Consider the following 20,542-nt stretch of genomic DNA (forward strand, 5'->3'; position numbering starts at 1 on the left):
AAAATGCTCGGAAAGAATGTACTGGTTCAGGGGTCTCAGGTCTAATATAGGTCTGAGTGACCCGTCCTTTTTTGGTATTAAAAAGTACAGGGAGTACACCCCCGTACCTTGCTCGTGGACGGGTACGACCTCGATTGCGCCTTTTAGAAGCATGCTTTGCACCTCCTGCTGTAAGAGCGTTAAGTGCTCTGAGGACATAGGACGGTTTTTTGGAGGTATGGTGGGTGGAGTGGAGGTTAGTTCTAGACAGTAACCGTATTTGACAATATCTTTGACCCACCTGTCCGTGGTGATGGAGTTCCACGTGGACAGGAACCTTTGTAGCCTTCCCCCGACAGGTGTTATGTGGTCGGGAGGAAGGGAGAGGGCGTCACTGCTTGTTCTTGGGAGAGGACCTGGTGTTGCCGTAGCCGCGTCCTCTGCCCTTTGTGCTGGAGCCACGATATCCACCCCTGGTGTTTTTATCGTAGGTGTTTTGTGTGTTGCCCTTGTTGTATGTTTGCTGTGACCCCTGTCCTCTACCTGCTCCTCTATTTCCGGGGCGACGAAAGGAGCCACTCCGAAAGGACTGCGTCTGTAGGGCCCCCATGGACTTTGCAGTGTCCGTGTCCTTTTTTATTTTCTCTAGGGTAGTGTCAACCTCCGGGCCGAATAAGTAGTCGGGGTTGACAGGTTAGTTGAGGATGTTATTTTGTACCTCTGGTTTGAATCCGGAGATTCGCAACCAGGCGTGTCGTCGCAACATGGCGCTAGTGTTTATGGCTCTGGCAGCTGTATCCGCGGCATCCAGTGCACACTTAATGGATGCATTTGTGAGCAGTTGTCCCTCTCTGATGAAGATCTCTGCACCTTCTTTGAATTGGTCAGGGAGATGTTGGAGTAGTTGTTCTAATGTGTCGTAGTGCGCTCGATCATAGCGAGCGAGGAGCGCTTGAGTATTGGCAATGCGCCATATGTTAGCTGCTTGGGCGGCAACCCGTTTGCCAGAGGTCTCTAGCACCTTGGACTCTTTGTCCGGGGGAGGAGCATCACCTGTTGTTTGCGAGTGTGCCCTCTTGCGAGCATTCGCAACGACAATGGAATCCAGAGGTAATTGGCCTCTAATGTAAGTAGGGTCCCCAGGCGCCGATCTGTATTTTTTGTCGATCCTGGGGTTTATCACTCTTGCCCTGGTGGGTTCTTTGAAGATGTCCTTTGCTGGCTTGAGGACCCCCTTTAACATGGGCAGAGTCTTTATATTCCTTTCTGAGGATGCGAAAGTATCCATGAGAAAGTCGTCCTCGATGGTGTCCGAGTGAAGTTGCACCCCATGATTGGCCGCAGCACGTTCAATTAGAGCGTTGAACGCGGCAGTGTCCTCTGTGGGAGATGTTTTTGCTCCATAGAGTTGCGGGTCCTGTGCATCCATAGGTGCACCTGGGTCTACAGGGTCATCCCAAGCTTGATCAGGGTCCTGTTGGCCATCAGGGTCCATCCCTCCGGGGTAGGGGACTTGGTCACCCATGTAGTCCTCCAACGCATCCGTGTCGGAGTGTGTGGGAGAGAAGGATTGTGGATCCTGGTAGGGTGAATGGAAAGGTTCGTAAAGAACTGGTTCTGAAGCCACTGGCAGCTTTCTCTTAAGTGGGATCCGGAAGGAGTCCAAAGCTGGCTCAGAAGTTATTCTCCTTTTGTGGACAATCATCCTGCCGGTGTCGGCGTCGATGATATGCGATGGAGACGTCTCCGCAGAGTGTTCGGCAGGCGTGATCGTGGTGTGGGTGACCCGTGTCCTGATTTGGAACAGTTTCGGGGCCGTGGATGGTGGCAGGCCAAAAGTAATGTTGGCTGGTGCCGAAGAGGCTGTTGGAGCTTTTATTGGCTCGGAGCCCGACGTGTCCTGGAGGACATTTTTATTTTTGGTGCACTGCGCAGCAACGGGTGGCACCTGGAGCGCCCTTGATTCCTTTGCGCCGACCGGTTCTGTGGAGGCGGGCGTGGACTTTTTCGGCGCCGGTGAGTCATAGAGTCGAGGGGCGGGAATGGCCGTCGACGCCTTCGATGAGTGTGGCTTTGGTGGTGCCGTCGAGGCGGTGTGAGACGCGGCAGGTAGCTTGACCTTTGGGGTCGGTGTCGATTGCGTCGGTGCCAGGAGCCGAGTAGGTTTGGTGGCACCGAAGGTCTTTTTCCGTATGTCGACTCCGACGTCGGCCGCTTCGAGCTCGGCACCGAAGTCTCGTTTGTTGCGCTCGGTGCCGACGTGTTTTGCTGGCGTCGAAGGCGTGGAGGGCCTCGATCCGACCAGCGCCACTTTCGGTTTCGGTTTCAGTTGAACCAATACAGCTTTTGGTTTCGGTTTCGAAGAAGGGAAACCAGCCGGGTTGGGCATTAATGGCTGCCGCTGAATGTCCGAGGCCGGGCCCGAGGGCGGGGCCGAAGAACTGCGGGATAGGTTTTGGGTAAGGCCCGAAGGCGATCCCTCGACCGGTGCCATAGACTGTTGCACTGGGATTTCCTCAGTCTGAACGGGTAGGCCTTGCTCGTCATCGGAGCTACTCTCTTCGGCCCCTAAGGCCTCATTGTAGTCTCCTACCTCGGTGTCGTCTTCATCTCTGCGAAAGAGTGTTTCGTCGACGTCTTCCGATCCGGAGTTATGTTTGGAAGCGGGGCTGGAGGGTAGGTTCTCCACTTCTTCGACATCTTCGGTCTCGGCGCTGAAGATGTCGGCCGGGGCCGGTGCCGCTTGCTGCGCCTCGAGTCTCGCCGCTCGTCGATTCCGGAGAGTCTTCTTGGATCGAAATCGGGCACAGGCCATACATGTAGATTCGTCGTGATCCGGTGAAAGGCATTTGTTGCACACCGGATGGACGTCGATGTGTGGATATTTCGCATTGCATACAGGGCACCGCTTGAATGGTGTCCTCGATTCCATCGTCGATGTCGGGTCGATGGTCGGGTAAGATGCGAAAACGTTGGTTTTGGAAGTTAGTAAACTAACAAAGATACTATCGATACCGATCGGGAACAGTACCGACGCGAACTAGAGGCCTTTTGGCCTGAAAAGAGTTTTTCCTAACTTGAGTCAAGATAAGCACATCCGAACCCAATGGCGGAAAAAAACAATCTGAGGATGGAGAGGATGCCCATGCGCACTGTAGTCCAGGGGAGGAGTCACCTATCCAAGGATACTTCGAAGACTCTTCCAGGACAACAACGTGCAAACATCCGGACCCAACACTAGGCGGCGATCTATGCACAGATATGAATTCAGCAGCCCACATGCCTCGAACGTATTGTATTTCTTCTCTCTTTTTTTTTCTTCGTGGCACAGGTGGGCGTCGACATACCACCATTTGCTGCCCTTTTTGTGACGTCGGCGCGCTTCCTGCGGAAGCTCCCACCTTTGGTCGCTATCTTCGGATTTTTTTTTTTTGCTTCTCCTTTAATAGTCTTCCTCCTGTTTAATAGTCTTCCTCCTGTCTCATCTTTCTGGCGGAGGAGGGGGGATCGCTAGTGAGTCCAGAAAATCTTCAAGCTGCAAAACTACACCAACAGGTAAGAAACTATACGTTTTGCAGCGTGAATCTTTCTGGATTCACTATGCTGTGCATAGACTTTGTAGCGGTTTGCTAGGTTTGTGGTGGCTGGGTGGAAGATGAACGTTGGTTATTGAATATTTGTTGTAAGACCTTCTGTCCCACTTGTGCTTCCTTGTTCATCTGAATATCTATGCAGTAGTGCTTAGTGAATGTGTGCACTGAGGACCATGTTGCTGCTTGGCAAATGTCTTGAATAGGCGTATTTGCAAGAAATGCAATTATTGCTACTTACTTCCTTGTTGAGTGAGCATGTGTTGCTCTTTGTAATTCTTGCCCTGCCCGTTTGTGGCAGAATTGTATGGTTTGTGCAATCCATCGAGCAAAGATATTTTTGGTAACTGGTCATCCCAGAAAACTGCTGGCAAAAGACACAAAGAATTGCTTTGTTTACCTGCATTCATTTGTTCTTTCTATATAGTGCATTACTGCCCTCCTAGGTTCCTATGTGTTTAACACCTTTTCTGCGCTTGTGGTTAGTTTTTGGAACAAACTTGGTATTTGTATTGTCTAGTTTATGTGGAGCCTTGACACCACCTTTGGCATGAAATGCGGGTCAGTTCTCATTACGATCCCGTCATTGTGTATTTGTAGATAGGGCTCTTGTAGTGTTAGCGCTTGTAATTCACTTACTCTTCGTAGTGATGTGATAGCTACTAGGAAGGCTCTCTTTAGCGTGAGTATATGCAGAGTTGCTTTATGAATAGGCTCAAATGGTGTCTTCATCAATTGAGTTAGCACTACATTGAGGTTCCATGCTGGAGGTGGCATTCTGTTTGGCGGTGCGATCTTTTTTGCCCCTTCTAAAATACTCTTTCCTACTTGGGAAGTAAAAAAAACTCTTCCCTGTTTCTCTCCTTGTGTAAGCCACTATTACCGCTTATTGCACTCTTAGTGATGTGTAGCTTATTTTATTTTGTAGTAGATGTGTTAAGTACTTCAGTACTGTTGATTGCTTGGTATTCCTCTGTAGTTTCTCCTTAATGCACCATTCGGAGAATCTTTTCCACTTTGCTACGTAGCACTTCCTTGTGGTAGGCCTCCTTGCCTCTCTCAGCACCGCCATTGTGCTTGCTGGTAGTTTGGGGTGTGCAAACTTTAAGTCTTCAGGAGCCATGCTCCTAGGCTGAGGCTCTCTGGCTCTGGGTGTAGCACCCTTCCGTTTTGCATAGTTAACAGGTCCTTCCTTGTGGGGAACCTGTGTGCAGATGTTTGTGCCATTTCCATAATCTGTGAGAACCAGGTTGGTCTGGCCCACTGAGGAGCTATCAGTATTATTAACAGTTAAGTTCTTCTGTGCATTCAATTTTAATCTGTTTATCTAATGTTATTCATGCAACTTCATGTTGTGCTCATATATGATTCAAACTACGTGGGTCAGACAAATCTGTTCCTTAGGATGTGTGCACTTTTACATCAAACAAAAACGTTTGTTTTATTCATCCATATGCTTCATGAATCAATTCAAAATCATTGACCCTTCATCAGGGGTTTCCAAACATCTGATCGCGTGATTCCGAAGCAGGAAGTTGGTTCACTTGGAATTCTAATCTACACGTCCACGCGATCAGATGTTTGGAAACCCCTGATGAAAGGTCGTAGAATGACCCGAAAAGCATTGGGCATGCTACAAATTGTTTTTGGATCAAACTGCCATTTATGAATTTCATGATGCAATGATTTTGAATTGATATATGAAGCATATGGATGAATAAAATTCATGGAATAATCAACAAAGGATTCTTTTGAAAATCTCTAATTAATTGAGTATAAACACAGTGAAGAAACGTTTTTGTTTTATGTAAAAGTGCACACATCCTAAGGAACAGATTCGTCTGACCCACGTAGTTTGCTATCAGTAAAAGCGTCATGTTGCTGATTCTGCATTTGTTTAGTACCCTGTGTAGCAGTGGTATTGGTGGAAAAGCGTAGGCAAATGTCCCTGACCAGCTTATCCATTGCGCATTCCCTAGGGACCGTTTGCACGGTTGTCTAGATGCGAAGTTTTGGCATTTTGCATTTTGGCCTGTTGCAAATAGGTCTATTTGCGGAGTTCCCCATTTGTCGAATATCTTCTGGATTTCTTGTTGATTGATTTCCCATTCGTGGGATGCTGACGTCTGTCTGCTGAGTCTGTCTGCTTCCACATTGTCCTTTCCTGGTAGATGTATTACTAGCAAGTCTATATGCCTTGGAATTGCCCATCTCCATATCTCCTGTGCGAGCACTGATAGTGTCACTGATTGTGTTCCTCCTTGTTTGTTGATGTAGAACATGTGGTTGTGTGTCTGTTTGGATTAGTACCCTGTGTCCGTACAGTTGTTTCTGAAATGCTTTTAAGGCTAGGAACACTGTCTTCAGCTCTAGGTAGTTGATGTGTTTTATCGCATCCTGTTGTGACCACAATCCCCCTACCTTGAGGGTATTTGTGTGTGCTCCCGACCCCAGCTGGGAGGCATCTGTTGTGATGGTCACTGTTGGAGTTGGTTGTGTGAATGGTTTCCTATGTTCTTCTTATTCCACCACGCTATTTCTTGCTGTACTGCTTGCGTGACAACCACTAATTTTTCCCAACTCCCATGATTGAGGTTTCTCCTCTAGCTGCACTCCCTACGTGTCTGCAGCCCTCTTGATGACCTGGTTATAGAGTGCTATGTCGTCCGGCGGCGAAGGCCTCGAAGGAAATGATTCTACACCCTCTTCCAGGGATTCGGCGTTGAGATCCTGCCACTGCAGGTCCTGCGCCCCCAAGGATATCGAGCCCTGGTAAGTTTGTTTGTCTTCCTCACCTTCAGCATCGCCGTAAAACAGGTCTTCCTCCTCCTGTTCTTCGACTGGTTCTGGTGTCGTCAGTGATTGAAGATCCTCGACGCACCTTTGGGCTTTGGCCATGGGCTTCGGTGGAATAGTGAACTGCATCATCTTCTTGTCGAAGTCCCTCTTGAGTTGCAAGATGCTTGCCATTTCGGCCTCGAGCCTTTTCTTTTTCTTCTCCATCTCGGACACGTGCTCGGCGTTGAGAGTTTCAGCCTTTCTCTTCGCGGTTGTCGAAGTTGTAGCCGCTTTCAACCCTTCATTTTTCGACATCTTAGAGTGCCTTTCGTGACTGCTCTTCGACGCCTTTGCCTTATCTTGGGTTTTCGCCGTCTGGGAGTCCTTGTCAAAGGAACTGAAGGGCTGTTTGTCCTTGGATGCCTTTGCGGACGTCGAGTGTTTCGACGGCAATGCTCCTTTCGATGACTTAGTCTCACTCTTTCGAGTATCAGTGGAGTGCCTGGGGTTCGACGACTCTCTTACCTCCTTCGGCGTTTTCTTTTCGACCTAGATGACTGTGGCGTCCTCTGGTCCTTCGGCGATGTTGTCCTCTTCTCCACTAAAGAGGCCCAACTCTCTGAGTGATGGGGGTGTCCCCTGCCCCTGCATGCTGTAGTTTGCTCTTCTTTGCGTCTCTCTTACTCTTCGGGTCTTCGGAGTGAATGCAGCGCAGGCGTTGCAGTCCTCGCTTCGATGGTCGAGTGGCAGGCAGAGATTGAAAACTGGGTGTTGGTCCTTCTGCGCATACTTGTGGTGGCAGTTGGTGCAGAATTTAAAGGGTGTTTTGTCCATCACTGCACCCAGGGAGCCCCCTGTGTGCGCATTCTCCATAGAAACGTCGAAGTTCTCGATTTTTCTGCTGTTTTTCGTGGATTCTTCTCTCCAAATTGTGGAGCTCCTTCACTAACGATCCAGACCCAACGGCGGAAAATACGAATTTGAAGATGGCGACCAAAGGTGGAAGCTTCCGGAGTAAGCGCGTCGACGTCACAAAAAGGGCACCAAATGGTGGTATGTCGACGCCCAACTGGGCCACGAAGAAAAAAGAATAGAAAAAAAGAGAAAAAATACATCAATTCAGGACCCAACCACTAGAAGGCGGAATCATGCACAGCATAGTGAATCCAGAAAGATTCACTCTGCAAAACCTGTAGTTTTAGGAGGAGAGATCATTTCCCAACACACTGGAATTGGTTTTAGAAGTTGTCAGAAAAACAACAGGTTTGAAAGTGGAGCTCCGGATCCACGTTAAAAGGCGTAGGAAAGAAGGAACTGATATTCAGAGTGCAGGGATCCTGCTTATAAGTGGCTCTGCTCTATCTTTTCTAGAATGATATGGAGCTGGTGCACTAGTCGAAAAGGTTTCCAGATCGAGTCTGCGGGGACAGGGAAATGTGTAGTCTTATGTTCAGGGGTGCTATCTTGTCTGGTCTGCACAAACTAACTCCAGAGCAACAGTCTAAGAAGTAGGTGGTGCTCCCCTGGAGTTCTGACTGCCTACTTAAACACCTGTGGGTCAACACAAGCATCTGGGACAATTTAAAGAAAGATTGTTGAAAGAAAATATTGCCTATCAAAACATTTCTTACAAACTAAACCAAAAATGACAAAAGAGTCAAAGTTCAGGATTATTTTTATGCATACCTCCCTCTCTTTCATTTCCAGATATTCAAGCTCCCGTTCAGACTGTTTGATTTTCCTGTGGATTGCCATATTTTGCTGCAAAGCAATAGACAGTAAAATGAGAAAAGAAGAATTAATGAAAAAAGTAGCATATTTCAAAACATCTTTAGAAGGAAGCGTTTAGCAGAATGCTGTACAATGCAATTTTTTGACTGAACCTGAAGACGAGCACCCTGGGGAGGTGTCACTTCAAGCCTCTGAGAACATTTTATTTTGTTCTCTAATTCCAAGTCACTCTGTTCCTTGCATGACCTAAGCATTGCTGATTCTAATGTCAGTTTGATATATTATAAAACAGAGGCAGCAATACCTGTGCAGGTGTGTTGTAGCCCACCGTAGCACCCCGGTTGGGGGTGTGAGTGGGGCATTAATGATAGAAACAAACTCAACCCCTCAGCCAGCCGGTGGATTTCCATGCTCCCAGGAGGTCAGAGTGCTGCTACCATGCTTACTCAGCCCGGGAAGCTAGATGGAGTTTGACGTGCAGTGGAGCAAGCATTTGGCCCATAGGGGGCATAAATAGGTAAAATACTACAGCACAAAGCAATGATTTGAAGACCCTCATACACTGAAGGCTGTGAGCAAGTGCTCAAACTTTAAACACAAAGGAACTTTAAGGAGGCACATCTGTATCTAAGCAGCCCCAGGAAAGTAGAAAGGCGGAGGCAGCGGCAGCTCCCCATACAACGAGTAAGCAAAGTAGAGGAAAGTGCAAGCAGTAGTTGCAATTGTATGAGCATTTAAGTGGTACTGTAATTGCGATGCTCGAAGAGGGGACAAAACTAATAGGCACTTAACCCACTCCTCTCTATTTTCACTGAGGTATTGAGAAGAAACACTATTAAAATGGCAGACCGGAGGTACAGAGTTAGTAAGAATGCCCCCCTCTAGAACCAGGTAACATCAAGGACAGAATTTACAAAAGAAGGGGGAACAATTTTGCAGAAAATAATAGTAGCTGACCCTCGAGAGCAAAAAGCAGAGGCAAGGTACAACTCACCAAGGGCCTCAAAGAAAAAGAACATCCAAAAGAGCCAGTTACTGAATTAGGCAGGTGGGCATTCAGTCTCGAAATCAATTAAAGATTTAATGGACAGACATTTTTTAAAAACAAAGGTACAAGCTGACGTACCACACTCAAGTGAGAGAAAAACAAGCAGTGGAGACATAGGGAACGAAAGTGTGCGATTTCTTGACCTGAGCCTACCATGTACAAAAAACATAGATCTCGTAATCATTCTCCGATAGAGCCAAGATTGATTTTTCCACTTGTATGTTTTCCCTTATGGGCAAGAAGGCTGCGCTAGAAAGTGTGACAGTGAGCACGGGGGCTGAAGGAGTAGGATCTGGGAATAGGGAGGAAACTGGCAACCTGTTAGAACAGAGCTTGATGATGACTAACGAAGAAGCAGGAGTTTTTCCTCAGTATTCGTCTTTAAATCTAGAGGTTTCAGCTTCTTCGTCAGCCTCAATGTTGGATAATTATGCAAAAAAGCCCTGCAAGGAATCTTTGAGGTAAAACAATTATATTCTAAAATCCCAGAAAGGCCAACTACAATCCATAGTTTCAGAATTAAAACAAATTCCGGATCAGTCGTCAACCTTAGCAAGGCCAGTTGAGAGTATCAGTAAAACCATGCCAATAAAAGCACACAGGCAGGATGGAGGGGATATAACTAAAGAGCACCTACAGTTTACATCTCGAGATGCCCAATGTTGATTAAAAAAACGGGGCAAGCCCACAATGTATAGGCTGTATATACCACACACAAGGGAAATATGAAAGGGCCATCAAAGCACAAATACATTAGGAAAGGGGAGGCAATTCGTAAAGGCCACTGAAAAGATACTACAAAGAAGCAAACACAGGGTTCTAAATAAGCGGCCCCTGGAAAATAAAATAATAAGTGGATGCCAGGGGGATGATAAATGGAAGAATCACTCGCCTTTAAGGAGAAAGATGGGCGGCTATGTAGAAGAAGACAGGGATGTGTAGTAAAGTAACAGACAGTAAATTAGGGTGGCCAAGCCTAAAAGTACGAGTTACTTACCCTTCAGTAACAACGTATCTGGTAGAGACGTTGTCTAGCCGCAGATTCCTTAACTTAAAATATCCCCAGGCGTCAGGCTGGATGCGGAAATTTTTTGCAGCAGCACCTCTGCGCGCCAGGGGACAGCGCCACACGACCCCGCCCTGACGTCGTCCACGTATGTGACGTCAGCGAGGTCATATAAGTCCCTTCCGGCACGCTGACGTCAGTTTTCTTCGTTGAAACTTTACTGCGACAACGCGGAGCCACCAACAAAAAAACTGTGAAAGTATGGGAACAGTGTGCGAGGGATGAAAATCCGTGAATAAATAAGGAGGATGGTGCAAGACACCATTGTAAAAGACAGAATTAGACGCTGCCTACATGTACGGGAAAAAGCTGTGAGAAAGAACCCCATAAGCTAACCGAAGACCCTTCCCAAGTGCAACAAGGGAAGAATATCCCGACAGATAGAAATAGACTTATTACCATGCAGAACAACAGACAGATATAGACTGTCAGTACCATGTAGAACTGTGTCGTCTAGCAACAAGGGAGCACAGAGAGAACAGTCCACCGCAGGAAGGTATGAAAGACTAGCACTGCCCCTATAGTAATGGAGGCCTGAGACAGAGGTCAACAGAACCCGAAAGAAGACTACTGTAGAGGAGACCAGAACCCTGAGCCAATAGAGAAGGTAGGAAGGCAGCAGGAGAAGATAAGAAAATGAAGAGGAATCTCCAGGTGAAAGTCAATGAAAAAGGCATCATTTTACAGACAAGAAACCCTTGAGAGGGAATCAACTGTATTATGGTAACAGAAACCCTTAAGAGGGAGTCAGCTGTTTTACGGTAAATCTCAAAGGTACACAACAATATGAGCACCATGAGAGAAAAACACCAATGCCAACTGTAAAAGGGGGGCCAACGGAGAACTCCACTTGGCAAGGTCCTCGCAGAACGGGGAGGCTGGGTGGGCGTTAAGGAATCTACGGTTAGACAACGTCTTTATCAGATACATCGTTACCAAAGGTAAGTAACTTGTACATCTGATAGAGACATCTAGCCGCAGATTCCTTAAGGTGGGTCTGCGACAGAACAACAGAAAGCGCCAAGCATTTGAGCCGGCAACAGAGTGACGGACAATGGGGATGGCTGTGGCGGAACGGCCAGACAGCAACCCAAATAGCTCGAAAAAGCTTTTCACTGCTCCAATAGAAATGTGAGAAGTTGCTCTGGTATATGCTGTCCACTAATTAAAGTGGGCACCTTGTACCAGTCCAAACAACCCTTATTGATTAGGTTAAAGACAACCTTTATTGAAAGCTATCCTAGTGGTAGCTATGGAGAGCAGCCTTCAGGCTAAGTCTCGAAGGAATGTAAAGCAGCTTGGTTTACCAGATTATAACCTCTTGAATGACCAAATGAAAGGAGAACCACACAAGGAATATATATAAAATATATGTATTTATTACTAAACACTCTCTACTAACCTCTTTATGAGATTAGAGAACAAGATACACAATATTAAAGCACTAGAACAACAGTAAATATCACAATACACAGTGGGCCCCAGGGGGAGACCAAACCATATATTAAGAAAGTGGTATAACAACCCCGACTTGACTATACACAGTGCCTAGAGCACGTAGAATCGCTGGGACCACAAGGAACCACCCAATGTAGTGACACAGGGGACCCACGGGGGACGCGTGCGGAGTGAGAACACAGCCGTGAGCTCCGTACAATCCTATGGGAAAGTCGTGGTTGGAATTTTAAAGCTTAAGGACATTTAGGAGAGGACTTTGAGCAAACCCTTTTATGGTTTAAATCTGTTTATTGATGTCAAACAAACAAGCTCCTTAAAAACAATACCAATGAGGCAACGAGGTTGCCAATCATATCATTACTAAGGGCAAGAAACATGGAGCGGGCCCACAAGAGCAAACCCTTTTAAACTTAGAAGGTTCTAAGGCCAGCACCTATGTGAGCACCGGAGTACTTGTGTTACCTAACCCAGGGAAGCCGGGTGCATAGGTGTCAAATGGTGTCGGGAATCTTCGTCATTTTGAATGGCGTGGTGCTGAAAAGTGCTGCTGCCGTGAAGAGGAAAAGTGTCCGGTGTGATCAAAGCCTGGATCGGAGCTGAGAAGAACCTGAAAGCAGAGGGGACAGAGTCTGGCTCACTTGCCAGTGACCAGGGGCACGATAGACGAATGCCCACCGATGTCGGGTGTTTCAGGTGTGAAGAGGTGAAGCTTGACTCTGCAGCCACGGGAACCAAGAGACGTTGACGACAACAATCAAAGTCCGCAGGCGAGCTGTCCCACAAAGGATGTTGAGTGCTGGGGAGTCAGTGTCCTGATTGAAGACCAACAAGCCTTGGCAACTGCAACCCACGTGGTCAGAGAAAGATGCTTCGGTGTGGACCAGCAAGGTCTTGTGGACTCCCCAAGCGATGGAGAGTCAGGGCACGTCTGGAGCAACCAGGAAAGCCCACTGAAAGTTAAAGTGCCCTTCTCAGGGACCCACAGGTCGACGGACCAGGGATCGTGAAGGGACCTCGAGAGGAAACACAAAATACCAGCCCACGGAACACTCGTGGATTGTTGGCCAGTAACCTGGTCGGGACTAAAAGTAGCCCAAAGCACAACCTCGGGGATCGACAAAAAGCATACGCTGCTGCTAATGTGCACGGTGTCCGGGGGTTCGGATTGCACGGTCCCCACGAGGGCTGCCTGTCTCAGGTTTGCTGAGAGCACTGTTCGGCCTCGGGGAAGCTTAGAAACCCACCTCCTGTGTTGCAAAATCTTCAGAGTCCGTCAGGAGCTGCGTCGATGCAAACCGGTCAGATGCGTCTTTGGTGCCTGCCTTGCAGGGGAGTAACTCTTTTACTCCAAGGGAGATTCTTCGGTCATACAACGTAGTGTAGATAGTTGAAGTACTTGGTTTCTGTAGCAGAGATTCGTCCAGGTAAATCTAAAGTCCTGTAGAGCAAGGGGTTCCTACTTTATACCCAAAGAAGGGGTGGGACAAACTCTGGGGACCCACCTATGGGAGGTTCAGGACAGAGGGGTGGCTACACCTATGTCCTTTGTCCAGTTTCGCGCCAGAGCAGGGGCTGAGAGCCCCTGCAACCGGTTTGAGCTGGACTTTGCACAGGGACACCAAATGTGCCCCCAGTGCAGACATCAAAGCACTCTCAGAGGGCACCCACCCAGCCCCAATACACTAAAGCCTTCCTGGGAGGTGGTCACACCTCCCTGTGAAAGGAAACCTATTATCCAGCCGTCCCCTGCCGGAGTTTCGTCCAGCAGCAGGAGGGCAGACTCGTGTCTGTGGCTGGCAGCATCCATTTTGTGATGCCAGGGTTTGCAAAGCTGGTACCGGGTGTACCGGTGCTATCATATTTCTCCCTCTAGTAGGGAGGAATCATACCTCCCACACCAGTGGCTGGTGTGGAGGTGTGTTTCCTAGGTGTTTGACACCAAACACGACATGTTTCCATGCAGCCGTTTTTAAGTTAGCATTTACTGCGAGGATGTAATTCACTTGAGAGTATATGGTTGGCTGGATCACAAACAACCCCGGAATAGAGGTTCCGAAAGCTGCAGAGGGGCTCTGCTCATGCATGGGCACCCTCTCAGATAAAACCCAGCACCCTGCCTTGAGGAATGATAAGCCCTGCCATAGGGATTACTGATAGGTTTATATGTGCAGTGATATGGATAGATATAGTGAACCTATATCTAAGTAAGGGGTGCATACACCACCTTACACAGGCTGCTGTAGCAGACCTGTTGTGTCATTTTGAATGGTCTCCCAGGGTTGGCATAATACATGCTGTAGCCCCTGAGAGGCCTCTGGGGTTCCTATGCCCTAGGTACATAGTATACCATATACAAGGGACTTATAAGGGTACCCCAGAATCCAATCTGAAGTGTACCTAAAGTACATGCATTCAATTTAGAGAGAAAGCAGCTAGGCTGGGGTCCTAGATAGCAGGATCCCAGCCAGACTAAGTCGAAAACAGTGAAACATCAGCAACAAGCATTGGCATAGCCAATGGGTCTTGCCTTTGGGACCTTATAAGTGCTTAGCCATGCAACAGTTGATGTTGTTGTACCAAGGATATTGTGCTGCATAACTGACGCATCCCACAGGTCATGGGGTTCAATCACTAGCTTTTTCATTGAAAGGAGTGCTTCTACTTTGACCAAGATCTGTAATTGATATCGCTACCTAGCCCATGTACTAGGCAGCAACAGCTTTAGGGGCATACTATAAACTCATGTGTGTTTATATTACCGCCTCTATGACATATTACAGAGACTCCGCATTAGTGCAAAACAGCACAACTCCATTTGCACAATTTATGCCACTTGGGTAATTGGGGTGATGCAAACAATATTTGTATCACGGGAAATGTGTCAAACTGCTTTTCACATTATTTGAGGTGTTTCCAAATATAGATGAATAGTCACATAGAAAATAAGGTAGGTGCTTCTGTCTTTTCAAATCTGAAAGCCTTTATTATCTTTGAGGCAAAACTAAAACAGTGCATTACTAGTTTGCGCTACTTTTTTTATGGTTACTTTGCTCAAATCTCTGACACAAAGATGATTTACTTAAAAGGTGTGCTTTAAACGTTTAGAAAATATTCCATATTCTCATTTTTACCCTGGCTCAAAAGTTTCTGCTGTAGGGAGCAGAGCAAAATTAAGGTGTTAAATAGTACAATGGGGTTTTCATTTTTTTTGCCCAGGTGCCAAGTATCTTTAAAATTGCCTCTGGTCCATCTTTGTCAAAATAATGTCCACAAACCTTTGCCCCCGACTGTTCCTCAACAACAACATTTTGTGGCTCTCACAGAGAGACTCTATTAAGACGTGTTTTTCCGAACTCTTTGCTGCTCAAATAAAGAATAAAGACGCGAGTCCACTGGCGCCCAGAACTCGCCAACATGTGACAGAGCAGCGCCTTAAGCACTGTACTTTAGTTGTAAGTTTCACCACCAGCAGGCTGTGTACCAGTGGTGCAACAAGTGAGTCACGGGCCCTGGTGCAAGGAAGGAAATAGCCCAGTTGGCCACTGTCTGAAAAGTAAAATACAGCAATAATCAAGGTTCAGTGCCCCGGTGCCACTGTACATACTATACCAATGGAAGCTATGCAATTGCCCGACACACTGCGTGAGTTCAGTCTGCTCACAATCAGATCACCAAACTGAATGGACCGAGCGTGAAGTGAGACAGGCAATGTGCCCACTGCAAAGTGACACTTATTTGTACGTATGTGTGTATGTATGTATGTGGGTATGTACTCTACATGGAGGTGCTCCTGGGCTTGTCCTGCCAATACGAGTGGGGTATTCCAGCTCCCATGGTGTGATGTACACGTCGGTGCCCCACAAAGGGTATGTATGACACGAGATTTAAACACTGCAACATAACGCCCCTTTGCTTCTGACAGCTGGAATGCGATCTGTGCATGCACGCAAAGAGGAGCCCACCCTTCTGTTTTTCATTCCTTCATGTTTATAGGTTGGTTGGTTTATTTATTTACTTGTTTGTATTTCATTTTATATAGTAGGCACTCGGCCCAATGGCAATAGTGCGCTTCAAAAGTTAGCAGGAAGTAAACTGTGGATTACAATCATCGCAAAATACCCAATAAGGAAGGAAGAAAACAGACAAAGCGAACAGTTGACATCGCGATAGTGAGGTCAAGTCAACCAAAGGGATGCGGTGAAATGACCCCTTTCCCATTCTAAGCGCCTCTAAATTAAGAGTTCTCCAAGGCCTCTTTTAAACGAGGCAAGTCTAAAGGTTGTGGGAAGGACTCATATCCTTGCTGCACTGTCAGACGTACATCCACACATTTTCGTTAGCTTTGAATTATTATTGTAAATTTTATTTACATAGCGCAATTACTCCTGGCAACACATTTAAAGCGCTTTGCAGCAAATAGCTGAATATGTACGAGTACGGCCTCGTCCCAGTTTGCAGAAGATGATTCATTTCTTTAAAGTCATCATAGGACCATTTCCTGCTCCGCTCTTGTGGCCTTTTCAGTAGGTGGGCCCCTACACACACATAGCTAGCCTTCACTGAACCGCAAGCCATCCGTGGTCGCAGACTATCTATAGTGCCATTCACACTATAAGGCCAATTCATAATGCAAATATAATCCTCAAAATGGTGCTTTTACATGCTGTGTGTTGCACTTAAGTGCCTAAAATACGGCATGTTGGTGCTACATAAAAGATTGATACAGATTAAACTGCTCCAGTGCAGCAGAGGAAGATGTTTTCTCTTCATGTGTAATCGCCCACCCTTTCTATTCGGAACCACCCTTTCATCCCACCCACCACCGTGCAGCCGCAGACAGCCTTTTTGTACCAACGCTTTGTTTTCCTGACAAGCTCTTATTCCTAAGAAGAAATAAACATTTTAACTGTCGGTCGTTGCACCCATTTACATATACAGACTAGTCAGGAGTGGCCCATTCAAGCCATGAACTCTTTAAACAAGCCGGAAATCGCCTATTAATACCCAGTAAACCCACACAGAGAAACCAATATCTTACATTCTTGGATTTGAGGTAAGAGTAATAAAAAGCACGCTCTTTTTATTCTCAACAACGCAGCCCTGTTTTCAGGAAGAAACGTCAGGTTGCAAGAGACCTAGCTTGAGATAGAGAAACGAGTCACTGCCACTAAATAAACATACATTAATATCCTGGTTGTGTCTGCTCCTTTCCATACTTGTACATAAATGGATCTAAAATGGAGGCGTATGGCTAATGAGGAGGGATTATCTGCACCAGTGTGATGTCTGCACTTTAGGTCCTCTTTCACAGGCACAGAGAGTAGACTGCTTCCTTTGATTTGTCATTTGGCAGCCCCTTACACATAGCAGCATGAACGGCATTTTCACAAAGGAGTGCAAAGCAGGTATTTGTTTGTTAATGCTGCTTCCGAGGTAGCGAGCCCGCTTGAGGCGCATTTTCAAACGAGCATTGGACGCGCGGCCGCGATGCGCTGTGGGGAGGGGCGGGGCATCCAGATGGCGCCTGATCGCGAGGAAAGCCAGATGGCCTTAGGCCACAAGCAAAAGCTTGTGGTCGCATTTCTAAAGCCCCCACTCACTAAATGTCTCGCCAGAGCAGCGCATGCGTTGGCTCAGGCGAGACCTAAAATGTGGGGGGAATAATAAGAAGCAGATCCTACTCTCCTACACAATAGATAGGAGCAAACCTAGTAGCAGATTTTTATCATCATCAATTTCATTGTGGAAGGGGCTATTTTATCAAGTATGCAAGGTAAGTAATTATTATAGTCTTAGATTAATAAAGATGGACTGTCCTTATTTTGTAGTGTGAGAGTCAGTGATGAGATCTGGTCATGTAATAGTTTTGAGCAGATGTTTGTTAGTTTGATAATTTTTGGTTTACCATGTATAAACTCTTGATAAATGGAACTTATTCATGAGAGTTAATTAAGGGCACAGAAAGGCTTTTATACATTCTCTTTTCAGGCTGGTGCTACAGGAGCTAGCCACTTTTTGATGATTCTTGGGTAGATGGAAGGCTAAAGGTTCAGTCTCAAAACTGATCGTGCTTCCCTGCCACAAGAATCTGAGGTAATTCAGTCATTTTTATGTGAACGATCTGCAGAAGTGTCTCAAAAACCAAGGGTGCAAAGGAGATCACCCCAATCAATAGAAGAATTACACTTCGCCAGGCGATCATCTTTGATCTGTGTTTTGCAAATAAGCTTATTACACCTCTTGAGGTGTAAGATCTGGTGCTAAGACACTATCTTTACAAATAAGGAAGCTGCAGGTAATAATTGCAGAGGAATTTTAAGGGTCTGTAACTGCTATACAACAATGGGAATCTTTGTGCATTATTCTCTCTTTGTAGACACTTGACAGTAAAAAAAAGAAGTTCTTCAGTGTAAAACAGTCACACTCATCAATAATTTTCTCAAAAAGGTCTGGGCAGCAAAGCTGTCTAGAAAGAACACCCGTCTACAATGAAATGGGAATTATTGCATTTCAACCAGCCTAATATCTGCAGGAAGTCTGCACTAACAAATTTGAGTCATCAATGTCAATGGAGATTTTCACAACCTGATTGGCAGCTTTTAGACCCTTCTACAAAGTGACTTACCTTAGTCTTTTTGTGACCTGGGAAAATACAGTATGTAATAAATATTATGGAGAACATTCACCATCATATCTGCTCAACAGGGCCATGGAGTTTACAATTCAATTCATGGTGGTTGCTGTTGTGGATATTGTTTTCCTAAATTGCATTGAGTTTCTTCAATCTCAACTGAGGAGCAATAGAAATTGCTTACGCTGCATTAGATGTTTGGTTGATAGCACAAACCTCAGAATTTGGCCTATACTAGGATCTAAAATACAAAGACGAAGAATGATGTGCCTTGCATTTTCCTTCTTGCATCAGCACCAATGCTAGAGCAGAAAAGGTGACTTCAGTATATCAGCTTCAGATACCCAGACAATAATTCAGGAAGAGCAATGGAATCTTTAAGGGCTTTTTCCATGAAGTTATACAGGAAGCAGGGAGACCATGCTTTTACAAAAAAAAAAAAAAAAGACATGTTTTACCTTAATCAACAAAACTTGAAAATTCAGGGCCTTGCTGGGCGTGCAACTTCATTGGGTTTTAGATGATCAAAAATGTCTTGCTAGTACTCAGCCTCTTCAATGAAGCTGTCTCACTGAAGTGCAAAAAGAACAGATAATGGACGGAATGCTGTATCAATCAAACATTCACCCCCAGTCACAGTTCTGGTTTAAATCCATTGTTTTTTTGCCCACCACGCAATTCCAGTTTAGACCCAGCCATATGCAAAACAGACTTAACCCTGTTCCCCATAGGAACAGTCCAGCCCAAACTGCCAGGCCAGGTCTTCCCTGGACCAGAAACAAGCATCCTGGGACCAGTTTCGGGGTAACACCCCTCATCAGCCAGGCTAGCTTGAATCTGGTGGCATAGCGAGCACGGGGCCCCCGTCTGGGCATACCCTTCCCATTTAGGAATACAAATGCACAAAGAACAGATGATGGACGGAATGCTGAATTAATCAAACATTCACAAAACCGGTCCCAGACCTCTGACTGCCCGAACCCGAGGTCTGAGTGTAGCATGGCCTCGGCCACACATAGGGTGGGAAGCTTCCGGCTGGAGGCCACATCCGTGGCCACGAAAGGCGGGGTGGCGAAGGGCCATGGAAAGGCCCAAGGACCTGACTGTAGCCATGCTGTCCTTAAAGCGCTTCAGCGGTGAATCCGCCTTGTCTCCGAAGAGACGGGAGTCATCAAAGGACATGTCCATAAGTGACGCTTGGACATTGCCAGAAAAGCCAGTTGTTGTAAGGCAAGTGCGGCGCAGTAAGGCCACCGTCGAGGTAAAACCTGCCCAGCAAGTCGGTGGTATCCAGTCTACATCTGATCGTGAACGTAGCTGCATCTCTCCTGTCAGTAACAGCCTGGAAGAGTATGGCCTGGGCCTTCTCAGGAACCATGGGCAGCACCTGTGCAACCAAATCCCACAGAGGATTTGAGTAACGGCCCCAAAGACATGCAGTGCCAGTCTGGAAGAAGAAAAGATTGTGTTCCATAAGGTGTCTAGTCTCTTGGACTCCCTATACCAGGGAGGTGGTATGGAATGTGCCAGGATTTACATGGGAGGTAGAAACTAGAGGCACCAAGCTCTCCGACGTAGGGTGTTGTGTGAGGAAATTGGGGTCTCCTGGTGTTGGTCCTGGTGCATGGTGGCGGGCAACTGTCCTGTTCACAGGAGCCCCTGTGCTGGGCTTGGACGAGGCTCCAAGCAGGACTTGAGTAAAGGCTTCATTAAATGGGAGAAGCAGTTCTGAGGGAGTCACTACGGCTGAAGCACCTCTTTCAAGACATTAGTCTTGACTGACACAGAGGGCAGGCTAAGATCCAGGACCTCGGCCGCCCTCCTCTTCACCATTGCAAAGGATGCTCCCTCCTCTGTATCCTTGTTAGGAGGAGAAAGCATGCCAGTATCTGGAGAAGTGCCCAGTCCACTGTGTTCTACCAAGTCCTTACACCAGTCCATGTTTGGGTCAAAGGGCTGGTATTCTTCAGAGTTCGGTCACCCCTCCCAATCCTCCCCGAGTCCTAGACCACAGGAGCAGGGCTCAGGCTCCGGCCTGGAAGGCATGATTCCAGTCGGCACTGGAGTATGAGGTAACTTTTATTTGTACATGATTAATTAAAACCTTTACAAAACAAATAGAACATTGCTATAAATTCATTTTAATGCGACTTTCTAAAAAATTTTTTTTTTAACGTCAGTTTATAGTCATCAATAAAATTAAAAGTTCAGATGTTTCAAGCTGCCATCAAGGAACTGTTCGGGCTGGCTTTTATTGATCC

At 46.6% G+C, this 20,542-nt stretch overlaps 1 protein-coding gene across 5 annotated transcripts in view; it reads right to left on the reverse strand.

Annotated features, from left to right (window-relative positions):
* LOC146797866 (RNA-binding protein 6-like) overlaps positions 1-20,542 on the reverse strand; it is a 1,129,330-nt gene that overhangs the window by 45,399 nt on the left and 1,063,389 nt on the right. For all 5 annotated transcript variants that reach the window (XM_085625068.1, XM_085625070.1, XM_085625069.1 and 2 more), the window contains one exon: positions 8,034-8,108. In XM_085625068.1, coding sequence (XP_085481194.1) covers positions 8,034-8,108 — 75 coding nt within the window. The remainder of the gene's footprint in view (positions 1-8,033; positions 8,109-20,542) is intronic.

Source organism: Triturus cristatus, chromosome 9, assembly GCF_964204655.1.
Source record: "Triturus cristatus chromosome 9, aTriCri1.1, whole genome shotgun sequence".
Taxonomy (NCBI): domain Eukaryota; kingdom Metazoa; phylum Chordata; class Amphibia; order Caudata; family Salamandridae; genus Triturus; species Triturus cristatus.